The sequence below is a fragment of the Lissotriton helveticus genome, chromosome 8 (assembly GCF_964261635.1).
Source record: "Lissotriton helveticus chromosome 8, aLisHel1.1, whole genome shotgun sequence".
In the NCBI taxonomy this organism is placed as follows: Eukaryota; Metazoa; Chordata; class Amphibia; order Caudata; family Salamandridae; genus Lissotriton; species Lissotriton helveticus.
In genome coordinates this window covers 1100203605-1100224152 of record NC_136069.1, presented here as the reverse complement: position 1 = coordinate 1100224152, position 20548 = coordinate 1100203605, and the positions used below count along the sequence as shown (strand labels likewise).

The window sequence follows — 20548 nt, the reverse complement described above, 5'->3', positions numbered from 1 at the left end:
TTGCCCGGGAGGTGTTCTGCCATGAGGAAGATGTTCCTCTGAATGGCCCACTTCCACATGCTCTGAGCCAGATGAGACAGCTGTGGCGAGTGGGTGCCTCCCTGCTTTTGAATGTAGTACATCGCGGTCATGTTGTCCGTCCGGACTAGCACGACCTTGTTGCTCAGATGTACAATGAAGGACTTGAGCGCCATGAAGATTGCCATCAGTTCCAGATAGTTGATGTGCATCTTCTGTTGCTGCGTCGTCCATAGTCCCTGCACTGTGTAAGTGAGCACATGAGCTCCCCATCCCTGGAGAGACGCGTCCGTTGTCAGGATAATCTGCGGCACAGGCTCTTGGAACAGTCGGCCCTTGCAAAGGTTGTGTGGAGTCCACCAATGCAGAGAGTCGTATGCCCGACTGGTAACCAACACTAGGTCTGTCAATTGCCCACGAGCCTGTGTCCACTGATTCGCTAAGCACTCCTGGAGCGGGCGCATATGCAACCGTGCGTGAGGGACTATGAAGATGCAGGAGGCCATCATGCCTATCAACTGCATGAACACTCTCGCTGGCAGGGAGTGTCGTGGTCTGAATCGTTGGATCAGCGACTGAATGCTGTCGATTCGGACTTGGTTTGGCTGAGCCATGGCTGTCAGGGTGTTGATCGTAGCACCCAGGAACTGCCGGACATGTGCCGGCTGAAGATGCGATTTTGGGTAGTTCAGGGAGAAACCCAGATCGTGAAGCAGGCGAATTGTAGTCGACATGTCTGCGGCGCACTGTTGCTCCGACTTGGCTTGTACGAGCCAGTCGTCCAGGTAGGGGTAGACATGGATATTCTGCCTCCTGAGGTGCGCCGCCACTGTCGCTAGACACTTGGTGAACACCCTCGGGGCTGTTGTGACTCCGAAGGGTAGGACTTTGAACTGGTAGTGCCTGCCTTGAATAGTGAACCTGAGATATTTCCTGTGTGACGGGTGTAGTGGAATATGGAAATAAGCATCCTTGAGATCTAAGGTTGCTAAGAAGTCTCCCTGGTTTAGCAAGGGAAGAATCTGCTGCAGTGTAAGCATGTGGAAATGTTCCGATAGTATGTACAGGTTGAGGGGACGTAGATCGAGAATGGGCCTGAGAGAACCGTCCTTCTTTGGAATAAGGAAGTACAGGGAATATACTCCTGTGCCTTCCTCCCCCACCGGCACGAGCTCGATTGCGCCTTGTTGCAGCATCGCCACTACTTCCTGCTGCAATAAGTGCAAGTGCTCTGCGGACATAGGCCTTTGCCTTGGTGGGATGTTGGGTGGAGTGGATTTCAACTCTAGGCAATAACCATACTGAACTAATTGTCGCACCCACCTGTCTGTGGTGATGTTTCTCCAGACGGGCAGGAACTGCTGCAGTCTCCCCCCGACAGGTGTTAGGTGGTCGGGGGGCAGTGACAGAGAGTCACTGTTTGCTTGGAGTAGAGGTGCGGGAGCTGTTGTTTCCTCTGCCGCGACCTCTGTTGCTGTTGTTCCTATAACCTCCCTTGTTCTGCTTAGTGAACGAGGCTTGCGCCCCACCTTTGGAGAACTGGGATTGTTGACCCATCTGTCCTCTGGTGACTCCACGTGCACCTGAGCGACGAAAATTGCCGCCACGAAACTGTTGGGACTGCAGGGCCCCCATAGATTTAGCAGTTTCCGTGTCCTTCTTTATCTTCTCTAAGGTGGTGTCAACATCCGGACCAAACAGACTATCAGGATTGACTGGCTGATTCAGAATTGTCGTCTGAATATCCTGCTTGAACCCTGAGATGCGGAGCCAGGCTTGTCTTCTCAGCATAACGCTAGTGTTGATAGCCCTAGCAGCTGTGTCCGCAGCGTCAAGTGCACACTTGATGGCTGCGTTTGATATTAGCTTTCCTTCCTCAATAAGCATCTTGGTGCCTTCTTGGAACTGTGGGGGCAGGTGTTGTATAACCTGTTCTAGGGTGTCGTAGTGCGCCCTATCATAACGCGCCAGGAGCGCCTGTGTATTTGCGATGCGCCAAAAGTTTGCCGCCTGTGCAGCCACTCTTTTGCCTCCTGCCTCAAGCACTTTGGACTCCTTGTCCGGGGGAGGAGCTTCACCCGTTGTCTGGGAGTTGGCACGTTTCCTGGCATTGGCAACCACAAGAGAGTCCAGTGGCAACTGTCCCCGGATGTAGACGGGGTCCGCAGGAGCAGGCCTGTACTTCTTTTCGATGCGAGGGTTGACCACTCTAGCCCTCGTAGGCTCCTTAAAAATGTCTCCAGCATGTTTGAGAACACCTTTCAGCATAGGAAGTGTCTTTACTGTCCTCTCAGATATGGCAAAGGTGTCAAAAAGGAAGTCTTCCTCAACCGGGTCGGCATGCATGTCCACATCATGATTGGCCGCCGCCCGTTCAATTAGTGCATGAAATCCTGCTGAGTCCTCAGTCGGGGATGCACGTGCATTAAAGGTTTGCGGGTCTTGGCCCGCACCCTGGGTGTTTTGGTCACCAGAGTCGTCGTATGAATCTGGTTGTACATCAGGGTCATCGATGGGGAAATTGTACTGTTCATCCTCATCATCTTCCTCACCCACAGAGTGTTCTGGGGAGGGAGTAGGGCTCCGTCTAGGAGGAGGCTGAATCGGCTCCGTGAGGCCTAAGGCGTCAAGGGGCACCCTCTTCTTCTTCAACGGGATGACGTAGGGGTCCACCGGCTCCGAAGTGATCTTCCGTTTATAGAGGGTCAGCTTGCCGGTGGCAGCATCGATGAAATGCTCTGAATCGTCCACCGAGTCGAGTACACGACGTGGAAGAGGGTCTGGCAGTGAGGAAACCTGCTTCGGAGCCGATTTCGTCGAAAACGCTTTCGGCGCCTCCTTGGGTGGCAAGAGAAAAAGGAGTTTCCCCGAAGGCTTAGCCGGAGCGTCCTTTTGCGGCTGCGGTGATGGCATCGGAGCCGATGGAGCAAGGGCCTTCTCCCTGATTCTCTGCAGTGACTCCGCAATGGGGGACGGTACACTGCCAGTGGGTTTCGTCGCCGACAAGGATGCTTTGAGCGGTCCCTCGGATCCGACGTCCTCGCGGGCCTTGTGCGGTTTGGGCGCGGAAACCTTCTTCGGGTCCTCCGAATCTTGAGGCCGGGGCGCCGACTTCTTGGGCGTAGCCTCTTTGGAGCCGACCTTGGCGGGCTTGGACGGCGCCGGAGCCGTTGATCCGAGCCGACCATCTTTCTTGGGGGCCCTTTCCTCGGGCGTCGGCTTCGATTTCGGAGCATCGGAATCGACCGACTTCCTCGGCTTCTGCGGACCGGAGGTCGACGGAGCCGACGGGGTGACGGGCACCGACTTCTTCACAGGCACGGCAGCCATCTTAGGAACACTCGAGTCCTTTGGTTTCAGTTTCGATTTCGGGTCGGCCATTTTAGGTGTTGACGACCCCGACGGTTTCAGTTTCGGTTTCGAAACATCGTGCCCAGCAAGTGAGTCCGAAGCCGGGCCCGAAGGCGGGGCTGTGGCTTGCGGCAACGGGTCCAGGGTAAGGCCGACAGGCGATCCCGTGTCCCGGTCGTCCTCGAAACTTTCGGGGCAGAGCTCGTCCGCAGAGCTGTCCGCCGCGGCCCCATAAATTTCATCGTCGTCTCCTACCTCTTCGACGTATTCGAGGACCTGACCCGCGACTCCGTCGTCGTCTCCCGGATCCGCCTCGACCTCCGACCGTGAGGGGGAGATTTGTAGAAGGTGACCCTGGACCTCTTCTTCCGGGTCGCCGAAGATGTTCTCCGGATCCGGGGCCGCTTGCCTAGCTTCCAAGCGCACCGCGCGCCGAAGCTTGAGAGTCTTCTTGGAGCGGAACTGTGCACAGGCCTTGCACTTGCCGTCGTCGTGGTCCGGTGAAAGGCACTTGTTACACACAGGGTGTAGATCGATGTGTGGGTACTTAGACCCACAGAGCGGGCAGTACTTGAACGGGCTCCGCTCCATGTCCGTAAAGGCTTGCTGTCGTGTCGCGATGAGAAGGCCTCAAAGTTTAGAAAGCGAAGAAAACTCCGCTTATTCCGGCTTCAAGAGACGGAAGACTCGAGACCGAGCGCAGACAATACCGACGCAAGAAAATCGAGGCCTTTTGGCCGGTAAAAGATAGTTTTACTTGGTTCCGACAGTAAGACGTCGAAACCACATCCGAACCCAATGGCGGAAAAAAACAATCTGGGGATGGAGCCGATGCCCATGCGCACTGTAGTCCAGGGGAGGAGCCACCTATCTCAGGATACTTCGAAGACTCTTCCAGGACAACAATGTGCAATCATCCGAGCCCAACACTAGGCGGCGATCTAATGCTAAGATATGAATTTAGCAGCCCACATGCCTCGAACGCTCTATTCACGTAACTTTAATGTCCAGTTTTCCATGCGCTACAGCTATATTTTACGCCAGTGATCTACAATCTAAGCCATCATTAACTGCACTGCTTCACAAGAATCAGTTGGCTCATGTTTTCAGAGCACTCTACCATGCTCGACTGGGTCTCTTAACTGGTTCATAAGTGAGGACAGTCTATTTACTTTCTGCTGTTTTACTTCTATATACATACTTTCCCTTTGGCCTACATTTTCAGCGGCTTCCACTGTGTGGCCAATACTAACTCACTCAACATACCTTAGCTCCACTGCTTGCCACACATATGCCTCCCCTCGTCTTGCTTCCTCTTGTTGTCAGTTTGCCTGGGTCTGCCAACACCCTCTTGCATGTTGTGATCTAATGTTTCTTCTAAATTCACCCTCACCCCTGTGACCCTGCTGTCAGATGCTCCGTCCATCACCACCCCCTTTTGTACCGCTTTTGGCCGCCATAAGTGTGGCAGGGTATGCTCAGACGTGAGTCCCTTGCTCACTTTGCCACTGGATTCAAGCAAGCCGGGCTGAAGACGGCTGGAATGCCAGAAACCGGTCCTCGGAAGCTTGTTTCCGGTCCAGGGAAGACATGGCTTGGCAGTTCGAGCTGGACTGTTCCCAATGAGCACAGGGTCAGACTGATTTGCATATAGCCATGTCTGAACTGGGGTGGCAGAGTGGGCTAAAGAACGGTGATGGATTAAACCCAGATCTTTTGACTGGGTGTGAGTGTTTGATTGTTTCAGATGCTCCGTCCATCACCACCCCCTTTTTGTACCACCCCGCTGTCCTCTCCATACTGGAGTGCTCTCCCACTTGCCCTCCTTTCTGGACCACTCTCTCTATGCATTCTCTAATTCCAACTGGTCTGTTTGCTCTCACATCCAGGTCTTAACCTGCCCCTCTCTGACCCGCTACTCACGCGTATTGTACACGAGTCTCTTCTTCTACTCACACTTCACCATCCTATGGAGATGGATGGAGCCATTAGCCTACAGCCCCTTGCAATCTCACCTGTCTTGTCAACACCGACAGATACTCCATCATAGCCTGATGACCGCCTCTCACTACCCTCTTCGACACCTAAATCGCTAAGGCTGCCGCAGGAGGGGTATGCACTACTGCCCCCAGCAGCCCTCCTGCATAGCTGTACAAATATGCCTGCATAAAATGTGTGAATCTCCTTCGCGTAAAATACCCACTTAGGTACCTCTTACAGTCTTGCATTGTGCAGACTTCAACAGCTATAGTCACTGTGTATACTTCGCGTTCCATGTGAATCTACTACACTATATGGTATATCATTTCTTCCTTCAATTTAGAGACGTGCACCTTTCTTATATTCATGTTGTCGTATTCTATCCATGCTTTGTTTACCTTCTTCATATCGCTTCCTCCGCCTTTACCTTCCTTGTTCACGCGCTCCTTTATGCCTCCAAGGCCAGCCTTCTGTCGTCCTCTCGCCTTACTGCTTTTCGTATTCACTTTCCTCACATTTCTCTGCAAACACTTTGATACATCACAAGCACGTGTATTGCAAACATCATAGCAGTACTCTAGAATCCTTTTCACTGCACGGCCCTTGTACTCAGTATATGTGTACTCTGCCCCTTTAAGAGATGCCTCCTGCCCGAAGATCGCCGCCTCGGTCCTTTTTTGCCCTTTGCACTCTCACCGCTCTATTTCTAAATGCCTCTCTTCTTGACCCACACATCCATTCTCTCTCCAGGCTTTGATCAGTCGGGTATAGCCATGATCGGTAGAATGTACCAGGCTTTCAGTGCTCTTGTCCACAGCCCAACAAATAACTAAGGCACAGACATGAAACCTCTCCACCTGAGCCAATTTTTTTTTGCTCTTAAAAGCTAAATTCAGAAGAAAGAAAAAAACTTTGATAACTGCAAAGCTCCAATCCTGTACATTATTAAAAAACAAGTTTGAAAACTCACTTGATATAAACATGTTTTTTCTTGTTTATGAACTCCAATTAAATTTCTTTCACATGCATACGTTCATATATTCATTTATATGAGAGGACGTGTGCTTTTTATGAATGCATTTTACATTGGTCATTATTAAGTCGTCTGTGGCCTTAATGTTGTCTTTAGTATTATTTGCTAGTTCAGTAATTGTTATTCAACAATATTTCACCTTGGGCATCACCTGAGGCGTTTTTCAAAACATTCAACTAGGCCTTGACAGTAGAACTGGATGAAAGAGCATCTGAATTGATTGTTATCTTCATAAACCTACAACTTAACACCATTATGTTTATAGTTGGTGATCAAAATTAAAGGTAGATCAGAGGATAATCAGTACCAGAGCAGGAGTCACTTCATGCTCTCAGGGGGTCGAAGATCGACTGGTGCAGAGGGGCTAGAGTCAGCCTAGCTTTATCACATGCTGGCACACTAAGCTCTCTGCACTCAGAACAATATCGCTATTTGTTCTGTTGAAGTATGCAAGCAAAAGTGGGAACTTTTAGCACAGACAGGCTTCTATTTTCTAGAGATAATTTAGCTGAAGGCAAAGAAAGACAGGGTTATAGCAAATTATGTAAAAACCCACAATGAAATCCTAAATCATGTTGCATTTCTTTTTGTTATTCTGTTTATCGTTTACGGTCACTGATACTACATTGTTTGTTTTTATAAGTGCAACTATACATGTTTTTTAAACTAGGAAGTTGTTGGATATTAAAAGTAAGTAATTAAAAAAAATGTTGTGCCTATCCTTGAATGGGTCCACTTATGATTAAAGAGCTTTGCATTCGGCCTTATCCCTGGTAGTCGCACTCTTGCTCATTTAAACGCAATAGCGACGCGTTGGCTGTAGTTTACGGGTCCTCCTTCTCAGAATTAGTACTTTGACTGAGTCTGTAAGTACTAACAGGTTGAGAGTTCCCAAAGTAAGTCTGTGATCTTGGTTAGTAGTCAAGAAACTAAACGCACTTCTACACTTACTGCACCAAAGACACACATGGTGCTTGTATGTCATAGTAATGCAATCCACATTGCCGATGAGACTTCACATTCTAAATAACCATCATACAGTGTGGATCGGATGCGCATGTCCAAAGGAAACTATCCTGTGCCTCCTCTCATCAGGGGTGTTCCTTTAGCAGAACTGTTGAAACTGGTACACTCACAAGAGCAGAAATGGATCCAAGACCTCAAATTGATTAGAGTTGGAGAGTAGGGGCGGAGGGGGGCCAGGACAAAGTCTCCAGAGGATTGCTTGGTTGACCACAGCAATGCGCAATTGACTTCATGATTTCAAGCACATGGTTCAGTTCATCCAAAAGTTGGAGCTTAGGGTTTGAAAGACTCGGGCACAACCTCTGTCACCCGGAAGGAAGGAAGGAAGAGAGAGAGGTTCTGTGTAGCCCACTCCAGGGAGGAAAGCTCTAAAAGCAGCCCGGGTGTCACTTGGGCCCTGAAGTAGGATGGGATGTTATTGTTTCCTTGTGGCTACACAAAAAGCCGCTTAGATGCATCAGCCCTGTTGTGATATACTTTCATTCCAGTCATCCTCCCACATTCAGGTTGGGCCCTAGAATGGTGCTGGATGCATTGGGAATGCATAAGAATATATTATGTAGAAAAGAGGTTTGGTATAGTTACCTCCTGGGGAAATATTGTTTGATTGAACAAGTTCATGAACTAGATTCCCAAAGTGCAGAAATGTGCGAAAAGATCAGGGTTTCTGACCAGCCATCCGAGATCACCACTATGTAAACAAGCAGTGGCAGTGTCTTTTTTTCTTTTAAAAATTAAAGTGATCTCTCTTTGACATCATGTATGCGGTTGCATGAGAAGCTGAGTGCAAAAATGAGTCGGTCTAGAGAAATGGACGGAGGAACACGTGCATCGAAGGATGAATAGGCAAGTGTTTGGATGCTAGGACAAATTAATGACTTGAGTCAGTGGACAATAAGGTGACTGCATGGACGGGTGAATGGGCGTAGGAAAATATGGACAGTGGATGAATGGGTGAGTACTAATGGATGAACGCATAATACAGTGATGGAATGCAGGAAGAGCTAAAGCCCTATTGGGGCAGGAGGCTTTTCTCCACTCCCAATGTTGATCAATCCTTTATCTATCCAGGCATGTACCGAGTCTATCACGCATTCATGCAACTATCCATGCACACACTCATCCTTTCATTTATTCGACCTCACCAAGCCACACAACTATACACAATTCAGCAATCAATGAAGAATCTTTCTCAGATATTAGAAGAAAGACAGACCTACTTTCTTCTGCACTGCTGGGACGTGGAACACGATCAGAACCGCTGCCATGCAGCGATGTGGTACTTGACACTGGTGTCTAGCCCACTGTGTCTGGGCATGGAGTGCCACTGCACAGTGGCTATGTGGAATTCTCACCCAGGGGCTACCAAATATAAGCATACAACAGTCAAACGCATTTTATTTCAGTGGATCAAGTTAATAAACGTGCAGTATAAGTTGAGTTTAACTGCAGCACTCACGTCTACGTCACAAAAAGCATTCCAGAAACTGATACGTATGTATGCAATAATTCTGTCACAGAAGGAAGCTGCGACTATCACACAAGGCAATTTTCTCCCACTTTGTCCTATGTTAAAGCAAATAAAATCGAGTTTTTGAAGCGATTCATAATTTCGAATGATTTTCCTGCACGTGTAGTGTCTTTTACTATTATACACGTGCGCGCCCACCCTCACCCATCGGCAGAGTCCCATTCGTACCCCCTTACCAATTAATTTACCCAATAACACATCAATCCATTCACCCACATCATCCACTTACAAACACCATCCGACATAACAGCTGCATCCACTGGATCGGGCACCCACCCAATTACACTTCCACACAGACTTGACATCCATTACCAAACACTTTCACTAATATTTAAAAACACAAGGGTACAGCTATTTAAAATACTTGAACTTCTGAGAGAGGGAAGGAACCTTGTGGGGGAGAACAAAGGCCTACAAGTAATAAGGCCAGTCTCCTACAACAAACTGTCACCGAAAAGTAAACAGGCCAATTACGATGATGGTTCGAAAATGTTGAAATGCGCACGTGGAAGATGGAGCTGGATAAAAACAACCCCTGGTACTTTCGTACATTTATTTCAAGCTTGAAATGAGCCCTTACGCTTTAAATAGTATAAAAAGGGGCTTTAATAAAGGCGTATTCTCATAAGCATATTATTTTCCTTTAAATACTAGCTGATCCCGAAAAGTCAGACGACTGTTTAAGCCATACTGTAGTTCCAGGAGCTTAACATTCATACAAATAAATCTGTCAAGAGGATGATAGCAAGCAGTCTCAGTTTTGTAATTGCGGAACAATGCTGCCATCTATCGGTGCTTACTGAGATCGCAGAGCGAGATCTTTGTCCCACCTGCAAAGAATCGTTAGGGAATTTCACATTTCAGTTGTTCAAGAAGTGTCCGAGTTCACGCTGTACATTCTGTGTGAGCAGTGCTGAAATTGGAAAAAAATAACTTCGGAGCACATAAATTCGGGGTCAAAGTCAAGAGACTGCCTCCAAGTCATAGTGCTTCTAAAATACCTGTGTACTTGTAAAATGATAGGCCGTGTGAGGCTAAATTAGACAGACATTTTACTAGATATTTTAAAACTAGAAGGGGTCTTAAAGATCCCATAGATAAGGTACGTCCGCAACCTCTTACAAGATCTTGGCCGAGTAGACTGCTTTAATAACCCAAGAACTATTGGGACAATAACAAGAAAAGAACTAAGAAAGGAGGGCCTTGTGTTGATTAGAATGTCCTCTGAGATACTGAAACAACAGTCCTGCACCACCAGTTGATTTTATCCACGTTTAGCCTTCAACCTTATTTGACTTTTGTACCTGGAGTATATGATAGGTTTTTGTTAACCAGATTCAGGTTGGAGTATTTCACAGACTAGTCACTTTACCCATAATGAATGATTGGTCTTGTAACCTTCGACCCAGCCCCTGTGATAATAACTCCAGCCAATCTACAATACAAGTGGTTCTTTTTTGTAGATTTTATACCCATGTAAGAAAAATGTACTTAGTACCAGTTTTAAAATTGTTTGGGCTCCACCACTGTCGACCTGCTCTTCTTGCAATACAACACCTAGATAACGAGTATAGTGCTATTAGAATTGTAATCTTTTTGACGGAAGTTCTGAATCAAAGGAAAAGCATGCTTATTTAATCAATTCTAATAAGATGAAGATTTACATTTAATTTAATATCGTATTAATTAAATACTGTTTTTTTAACTTTGTATTAGACTATTGATTATTTGTACATGTGTAGGTTCATTTTTAAATTATGTACTGCCTGTTATGTTTTTTAATGTTTTTCAATCTAACACTGCTTTTTTAACCATGTATCATTTCAGAAACTGTGTGTACATTTGCAGGATATTATTAAGTAGTCGTGGACCTGCTTTTTAATGCTTGTGCTTTTATGATTGTCTGATATAGCAATCGAATAAAGCTTTCTTTGACTTTTATAGGCCGTGTGAATCTGCTTCTCACTACTGCATTGGCATCTATGTGTTACCCTTCAGATAGGTCCTGGCTAAGGTGAAACTTGAACAAAAGAATGATTTATGGCCTTTTAAATCAGGCCTTTGTCTTGTGCCCAGCTGGAAGTGAGAATAAGAAACCTCCATTACCGTCTGCAGGTTGCTGCACTGAATGGAATGCAGCCAACATGCTGGTGCTGCTGAATTATGTCCTGTGTCGGAAAAATACACCAGGACAAATTCTGCATATTTTTCTGGGTTGGACGGATCCCACATCCAGCCCAGAAAAAGTTGCCAGAACCAGGATAAGGCACTATCGCCCTACTTCCTGGCACTGGTTTTGCATAGCAACATTCAGGGAAAGGCAGCAAGTTTCAAAATGGATTACCTTAATGGCTGGTTAGCACATTATTTTTACTACTGCAACTTCTCGAAATATATATTCGTGAAGGTGTTTTAAAGCATGGGCAGGGCTTTGGCCGGCATCGGGATACTTTTATCAGTTAGTAGTGGTGGAACATGGGTTCATGTAGGTAAGTATGTGTTTGCACATTAAACAGTACAAGGCGAAGAATCAATGTGCATTAATAGCTGTTCACATGTAAATTATTTTGTATCTGGAACACCCACTTCAGCTGGACAGAGCAACGCAGTGTTTTTCCTTTGTCTTATCAAAGCACAAAAGAGCATCAATGGAGAAAGCCTCTTTTATTCAAGTTTGGCTTATCTGGGCCAGAAATACAAAATCTGAAGCACTGTCCTTGTTTGTGCCTCAGTGAACCCTTAACTAGGTGTCCCTGGTGCCGACCGGTTTGGTGTGCCAAATAAGGCTATAAAATGCACTGTCCCCTGTGAAGGTGTAAACTCTTAGTTTATGTATGCACTGATAAGTACACATTAATAAATGAGCTAATACTTGTAATTGCGGCTCAGTCTCTCCCTACCTCCTTGACCTGCAATTTGATTGAAGCAGATACAGGACGCCGGTCGCTTTGGATGGAGCTCCTCGGACATTTTCCCCTTGATGCCTGATCACCCAGACCCTTTGGGATTTCAAGCTCTACGGCTGCAAGACAGTCGTCCCTCGCCGCAGTATGGACACTTAGCGGGCTGCGCCATTTTCTAGACAGAAACTCTGATCCCGGCCCCTGACCTCTGGGGGCTCACAAACTCCCTGATTGGGTTATTAACATGCTCTGAGCTGAGTATCTGCCGTCTCAGCCTTAAGAGAGTCTTCTTTATCTTACCACCTGAACTGCAATTCTCATTTATAGTTCGCATTTTCCTTGGCCAGAAGTCGCATCAGACGCTGACATTAGACATTCATATCGACCGCGTACCCACACCTCGGGTAATTATTCGCCATTAATGGAGCCCTGACCTTTACTCCTTATTTGGGACCTGCCTTTCTCCCCCATGATCCTCGTGGCATATCGTCGGTTTCCATCGCGTCTGTGTCCTGAAGAAGGCGACAGCTGCATTGAAGCCCTTCACCGAAACGCGCGTGAGCACTTTGCATAACAGAAACCACGTACTGAGAAATGAAATGGAGAGGGAGTTGAACTGTCCAAATGTTTTCTATCCACTTGTGCTTCTCCTTATAAGCATACGAATTCAATGCTATTGAACTGATGAAAATCAGTATGACAAATGCTGGTTATTAGTACTCCAGTCAAAACCTGGCTGCGCATTCTATGCATTACTGAACTGATTCACCCAGATATCATGATACCAGCATCACTGTCACCTGTAGCTCCTGTTTATACATGCTTTTTTTCTTTGTAGGCTTTGACAGTATGATAGATGTATGGATGTGATTGCGGTATGACTGATCCAATGAGATAGTGCGGTGGCATATTTGATGGTATTATATTTTAACTATTATTCGGTCGTGAATTACTTTGGACTGGGGGATATTTCATGATATATATTATTGTTTTTGTGGTTGTATTTTGATTGGAAAATATGTGTGCTTATGTCATCTGATTTTTTCTATTATATATTTAATACATTATAAAAATTCTTTAAAAATATTTACAGATTTTTCTATTTTTAATAAAGTATTTTTGTACAATTTATGTTTGCTATTTCTATTTATTTTTTGTCATCATTTGATATTCATGCCATTTATGGTATTGCTCCCCATTTGAGATATCAGTTGGTTTATCGATGGACGCCTCGCGCTCATCCCTTATCATTAGTAGGTGACATTTATTCCCTTCTTGTTTTAGGGTTTCATTTATTCCCCCTACAGCCAAACTGGAATTTGTTTAAAGAGATGAAAGGCATCCCTCTACAGGCTGGTGCAGTGCATTACTGTATTCACCAGCAAAGGATGAAAACATCCTTCTTACCCTTAAAAGGGGCACCCACAGGGGGGACAATGACTATTGTGCTACATCATATGTATTTTATGTGGTTATTTTTTGTTGCTTTCAAGTGGTGTGTCATCAGTGTGCTCCAAACATTTTGGAAAACCTTTTTGTGCCTATTAGAGATTATTAAGCTGAAAACCCTACCAAAACAGACAAATACCTTTTCCCCTGTGTTTACAAAACATGTTTTCTGCAGTGATTGTTACAATGCACAACTGTAAGCTAAAGAGAAGTTTTTCAGGTTATGTAGTGTGCCCATGGACATAATGCAGACTGTGTTATGCATACACATGTGTATTGTATTCTCTTAGACTCTGGCATATGGCCTCTCTCATCTCATTGCCTCTCACAAACACTGTCAGGTCTCTCTAGTTTCTAGGACTATTAATGATTAAAGAAAGTGCAATATTCATAAAAAAAAATACTCAACAAAGCTAGTGGCCATTCTCTTGCTCCTTATTTAATATTATGGCTATGAAATGGGGAGGGGGAAGGGGGTGTTAATCTTGCCAATTTTATACCGTGCAAATTTGTGAAAACCCCATTGTGATCACCTTAGAGCAAAATGTTTGCCGGGGTGATCTATGTTATAAAAGAGAATACAAAAATTCACCTGCAGCAGCTACTAGAATACCAAAGATCCCCAGTGATAAGACATGGGTGAAAAGACTTGTTTCATTTCTGGGGAACCACCTGTAAACTGGACCATGGTGCACAGGTTTCTCTAGTCAGGGAATATAAACTGCTCGGCTGGTTTGCAAGGATCATTACCTTGTCTGCTAAGCACACAGTTTATCAGAGGCAGTGGTGCCCACAAATAGGCCCATGGAACGGGACACAAGGAGTGCTCGTTTCCCACACAGTAAACAAGCACATGGGCACAGAGACTGTATACTGAAAAGACCTGTTAACCTTAACAGATTCTCACATATGTGTACAGTTTTGGAAATTGGAGATACATGAATTCTTATCCACACTGTTGGAAAATGGCTCTCTCTGAAGGGTCATCCTAAAATATTTGCCTTCCTCCTCTTTTTTCTGAAACTGGTATTGGTGTGTCCATTGTTTTGAAAATGGTATTTTGTATTTTAGAGTGTGTGTATCAAAGGTTATATTAGGGTGAGAGGAGATCTGCCACTCTATCACAAGGATGATGTCATCAGTGATGTCATTTGAGATGTCATCAGTGATGTCATTTGAGATGTCATCAGTGATGTCATGAGTGATGTCACTGACCATGTCATATGTGACGTCACCAGCAGTGCATTGCGTGGGCGCGAGTTATAGTTAGCTGAACAAACTATAACGGAGGAATTTCTATGGGTTTGTACGAGTGAAATGTCCAACTAACTATAACGCCCCTGAAACCTATGTTTTTTTCAGTGAAAAAAAAAAATATATATATACACACACATATATATATATATATATATATATATATATATATATATATATACATATACATATACACCCATTTTCTTTTTACTGCACCATGATTAATGTCTAGCTCCTGGAACGGTAAATTAAAACAGAATGGGTGCAATAGCATTGGGATGCATATGTGAAAAAGAGTAATGAAGCACAGGCATGTATAGATTTTGTGTAGGCTATCTGGGTTTAGGTTTAAACCTATGATAACTGATAAAACTACACGAAAGGAAAATAGCCATTAACTGTGTAAACATATAAACACTGGAAAAACACCCTTGCAACCACAAACTAAGTGCCATTCAAAGAAAAGAAAAGATGAGGGAGTCATTTTTATTTCTTCCTGAACTGGCCAATACAATGCAACTTTGTTATACAAGGTAGTATCAAGAAAGACTGGGCTAACATTATTTTGCTTGAGTTTTGTTGTTCAGGGATGTCACTAAAACATTGTCTCTTCTTCCTTCTGCTTTTTTCAGTTTTGTGGTCTTTGGTCTAAAGATGCAGTGTTTAGAAGCATGTTTTAGGTCTTATTAAGTTATTTTATAAACTGTAGACAATCAGGAAATATCCAAATCGTATTTGAAATTTTGGCTACATTTGCTTTCACTGATAGGTAAAATGGCTGGGTTCACAAGAATCTTTCCTAATACGTAAAATCACCTTTATCCACAGACAGAGAATAGGTGCAATCCTTTGATAAATCAGCCCCCTTTTCTAGTGAGTCATTATTGATTGTAGGTGAATTGCCAAAAACCCCAGTCTTTAAACTTTCAATGCAAGATGTAGTGACAGGTGTATGTGAAAAGAATGTTGTCACCAAGCATCTGAGATAGTGTTGAAAACATGACAACAGACGTTTGGTAAATATGGAACACAGTGTCACTCGGAATGCTGCTGAAAAAAGTTCCTACCAAGTTCAATAAAGAATGGAGTGGTATTCTTTGTATTTACAGTAATTCAGCTACGTATATGAAAAAGGTTGTATGATGGCCAGTCAAAAACTATACCTGAGATAAAGTGCTTCCCTATAAGAGATCCTTGTCACTTGCTAGATGGTATGCTGAAAGCATCTTTACAACCTTCAGAGTTAATGAAGAATGCTATTGACTTTGTAGACCATTCTGCTGCAGTAAACATTTATTTGGTCCTCATATACACTGTGCACACGCTACCTATACACATGCACTATCAGTGCAGAAAGCAAGCAATAATTAAAATTAAATAAAAAATCCATAAGCACCAGAAAAACACTGTTTGTTTTTATTGGCGTGAAAATGTTTAACCACTGATAACCACTGTTTTTTTAAGGTATTGAAAAAAAAACTGAAAACCCCCCAACAGAATTTACCCAAAATAGAAAATGAAAACAGGAAAGCCTAATTATGTGTTATAATATTGATCAGCAATCATTTTTTTCCCTATGGCCAATGGTCATATGAAGTGGCAAAGGCAATAGTTTGCATTGGATAAAAGCCAACATGTGAGACCTATTGGCTTTGTCAATAGTTGTTTGGAAACAAAAGAGTTAATTCAGATAAGCTGACAACCCCTTCCCCTATAGAGAGACACTATATGTAAAAAAAAAATGTTTAAAAGTGATTAAATGAATAGTCATCTTTACTTTGGTTGACAACAGTGCTACATCTTTAAAAGGCACACTTTGGAGGGTCGGACTTTGAATTTGTTGGGTTTCGGTACATTAACACTTCTATCCAGGGCACAAGTCCTAAAAAAAGGAAGTGGGGGGAGGCTGACGTCACGACAGGAAGTGACGTCACGAAAGGTGGCTTGCACCATCAGACTCATTGCCTGCCCGCGCTCACCCCTTAGATGTGATTGCATCAGAGAAACCAATGCGTGAGCAGCGTTCCTAAATGGGCTCCGATCTCGCCTCAGAGAGGCCAAAGAGTGAATGTGTAGCTCCATTTGCTCGAGTTATCGAGCTCCCGGTAAAATAAGTGGGGTGACGCCGTCCACCCGCGTGGTACCCCGACTCGAGCCCTGCTTCTATCAATAAAAGGTTTGGTTCAAAAGCAACAGTAGATGGAAGCTCTCCAAAGTACATAGGAAGGTTAATATGGTGTCGCACAATTTGCATTTTAGTAACACTCCCAGTATGTGTATTCTGACCACTACAGACTACATCAGTTTTTAATGTCGACCTGAACTGCATGCGTTTTCTTTCACTTGTCACTGCTACAAATCCAGCCTCCTAATTTGATTGATAAAGAGATTAAAGTACAGGAATACCTCGTTTGAAAAAGCTGCATCAGGAAGAACACAAATGTGGTGAAGAACACCTGCACAGCGAATATCAGCGAGGAAGGAAAGCTTCCACTAGAAATGTTCCTTTTATATTTTGTTAGGCCCCACTCTACAAAGCTCATAGGATGGACAAACGGTTTGGTAAACATGGTCACTGGGACCCCACTTCTAAGCCAAGGAACAGGCTAACCGGCACAGTTCCACTTCTAATTACCAAATAGTTGTGACTGCACTCTACTTCTCCAGCAAGTCTATGTCCAGAACAAAAAAAAACATTTAAAAAAAAAAACATTAATAAAAAAAATACAAGTGGAGCACAAAACAGAGTCTAAAAGTGTGGTAGTTTTATGCTGTTATAAAAATGTCTTATCTGGAAAGAAGCACTTTCGATGCATTAAAACCAATAGCGTATATTCACACAACAAAATGCAGTGCACTGTGGAACAGCTGAGCATCTACTAGAATTTTACGCTCACTATTTGGGCTTTGGGAGATACCGGTGCAGCATCTTAGGGCACGTCTAAATGACAAAAAAAAGTGTGTACCCTACAAAAGAGCATGACTCAAATATATTCACATTTTCTTACTTATTGAGCAATACATTTACAGGTGAAACTTGGACCCGTTGAGTAAGATTTTGTATTATGTATAGTATCAGAAATTTCCTAAAGTGGAGAAGCCTAAAAAGTCAGGGATGCAGATGTATGCTTACTATTAAGAGCTGTAGGAGATATGAGAAAACAGGGAGTATGATTTTGTAACGTAATGCCCCTTTGAAGGTTTACTCACCCGGAGAGCATCTCAAATATCAGGATGCCCAGAGCCCACCAGTCCACGGCTCTTCCATGGCCCTTACTCTGGATCACCTCCGGAGCGAGGTATTCTGGAGTCCCGCAGAGCGTCCACGTCCTGAGAGAAACAGGAAACCGAGATCCGGTCAATATCACTCTGGCAAGCCCACAAGACAAGCAACACCATGCAACAGCATATACACCAGAGGAGCCATCTGCTTCTGTGTACCAAGCATTTGAAATTGATCACCACCCACACTAAAGTCATTGTGCACTTCGCAACAAGATAGGAAGATCCATGCCAAGACTCCATTGTAGTCAATTTAACTTGAGGCTTGAATTAATATAGAACTAGCTAGTGGAATTCCAAACTTCAATACCGGCTATACAGAGAACTTATTAAACACATGCACACAAGCTGGCCAAGTTTCTCCAGGATGGTACTAAAGCTACTGAAATAAAAAGTGAGTTGTGCAAGATGTCCTGCCTCATCTGATGATTACGACCGTCAATATAAATGTTCAACACAGTTTCGATGTTCTGATTCTCCATGAAAATTGCTCCACACAAATGTAACAACCTTTTAGCTAATTTGTAAACACCAGCAATCTCACATTCAAATTTAGAAATAAGTTACTGAAAGAAAAATTACTAAACCTATAGAGGTTAGCGGTTGTGATTTTCAATACTGCGCACTAATTCCTTCTAGTGGACTACTGATCACAATAAAGCTGCATTACAAACGTCCCCAAAAATCTGAAAGCAAACGGCACACTGTATTCTTGTCGCTCAAGTGCTTGTTGGAGTGCAACAGCACAATAGAGGCAGATATGGCAGTGATGGTGGCTGCTAGATTGCTGAGAGTTGGGTGTGCCATGGAGACTGCAGGAGCCATATTATACATATGGCAAATTATCCTGGTTTGCGCCGGGCACACCTTTTAGAAGGTGTGCCCAGCACAAACCAAGTAAATGCACTGTATTAGGATGAATGCACTGCACACAGGGCAGCCGCGAACTTGCGCTGCACGGGAGGCAGCGCATTCAGGTGAAAAACAGAGCAGCTGCTTTGAAGCCACTATGTGTTTTACTGTGCTGGCGAGATTAGAGATCCCCTTGCAGGTGGGTTCAGGGAGTGACTGCAACCGCCTGCAAGGGGTTGCCTGGGGTCCATGGGGCCCACTTTATCCCCCCTGAAGGCTGCAATTAGGGGCACACCAACAGTGCGTCATCTTTTAGGTGGCCCACCTTCAGTGCGCCTTCTGGTGGCTTCTTTGCCTCTGTGCCAGCGTCTATAATATAGCACGGAAGACAAAGCGTTTACCTCATTTACATGGAGCCACGCCCCCATGCAAAGGCAAGAACCCCCTCCGGCGATAGCACTGGCGCCATATGTGTGCCAGCACTATCGGTATTAGAGTAGGGGCCGGACAAACATTGGCGGCCTCTTTGGTAATACCTAAGGGCCCCAGGGGCACTGAAAGCACGTGCAACGCCCGTTGCACCCCAGGGCACTTGTGTAATACGGTCCCGGACCTGCCTGTGAAAGGGGTAGTGGGAAGAGATGAAAAGAAATGCAATAGGGCCAGGTGGGGTGGTCCCCACAGTAAATGAACCACCAAAAACAATATATTGCAGGGTCACTATGGAAAAATAAAGTAAGACCTGACACATTGAAAATACGGTTATAACAAATGGATTTCTCTTCGAACAAGCAGATAGTAGGATTTAGTGCATGGTAATGGGTTTTGAAAAATCTTAGAAAAGTCCATGGCAACAATGGCAGCTGAGTATGCTTGAAATAAGATGGCACGAGTAAGCTACAATAAGGAAAAATAACCCAAAGAAAATTATCTGTGAAATAGTCACTACATAGATTGATCCTCTATAATTGATTCGCCACGCCTATCAAAATGCTCAGCTTCCTGTTTCACCTATTTAGTGCCTTAGTTTCATTGCACAACACAAATGACTTTTTATGGGTTAAGCACGTTCCCTGCAAGTACCAGCTCCTTTTGTAACAGTGTTAAAAATCTGCACTAAGTGATGCAAGGTCCAAACAAGGGAGTGCGGTTATGGTATACAAATTTAAACTGATTTTTGATGCTATTGTTCTGAACAGAGCATCCTGAACATATACAACAAAGGTTAAAAGAAATGTACTGTATGGCTACATTACTTTCTACAGGACTGTTGTAAAATGGAGGTGGGTAAGTACATTTAATGGAATAAAAACATGGAAATGAGCATGAACTTCAACCTCTTCCTCTGACCAAGGTTAACGAGGCAACTAATGGTGCCATTTATACCACAAGACCAGAACATCCCCGCTCCATGACCTCCCAGATTCCACACTGGTGCTCTTTAATTGCATCCTACACACAACAATAAGACTCATCCAGAGCCTTAAGAAACATGACCATATAACCCTCTTCATGATGTAACTTCCATGGCTCTCTTTGCGCCCGCATTTTCTTAAAAAAACAGATGCATCAATTACAAACCCACCATGAACAGCAGCCCCATTAACCTTGCCAAAAAGAGCTCACCATCTCTGGTGGGTCTCCGCACACTTGCAGTCATGACACCATCTGCTCCGCAAACTCCAGACCATACAGAACACCGCAGCCAGACTCATCCTTGGTATCCCTCGACATGAACACATCACCCAACGCCTGCAAGACCTCCACTGGCTCACCGTCAAGTAAAGGATAACCTTCAAGATACTAACCCATGCATACAAATACCTCCACAACATCAGACCCCAATTCCTCAACAAGAGAATCTCCTTC

The 20548-nt window shown here is 44.5% G+C and overlaps 1 protein-coding gene across 1 annotated transcript in view; it reads right to left on the bottom strand.

Annotated features, from left to right (window-relative positions):
• PRKX (protein kinase cAMP-dependent X-linked catalytic subunit) overlaps positions 1-20548 on the bottom strand; it is a 412224-nt gene that overhangs the window by 90010 nt on the left and 301666 nt on the right. Inside the window, exon 4 of the mRNA XM_078657985.1 lies at positions 17756-17875. Within this exon, the coding sequence (XP_078514111.1) occupies positions 17756-17875 (120 nt within the window). The remainder of the gene's footprint in view (positions 1-17755; positions 17876-20548) is intronic.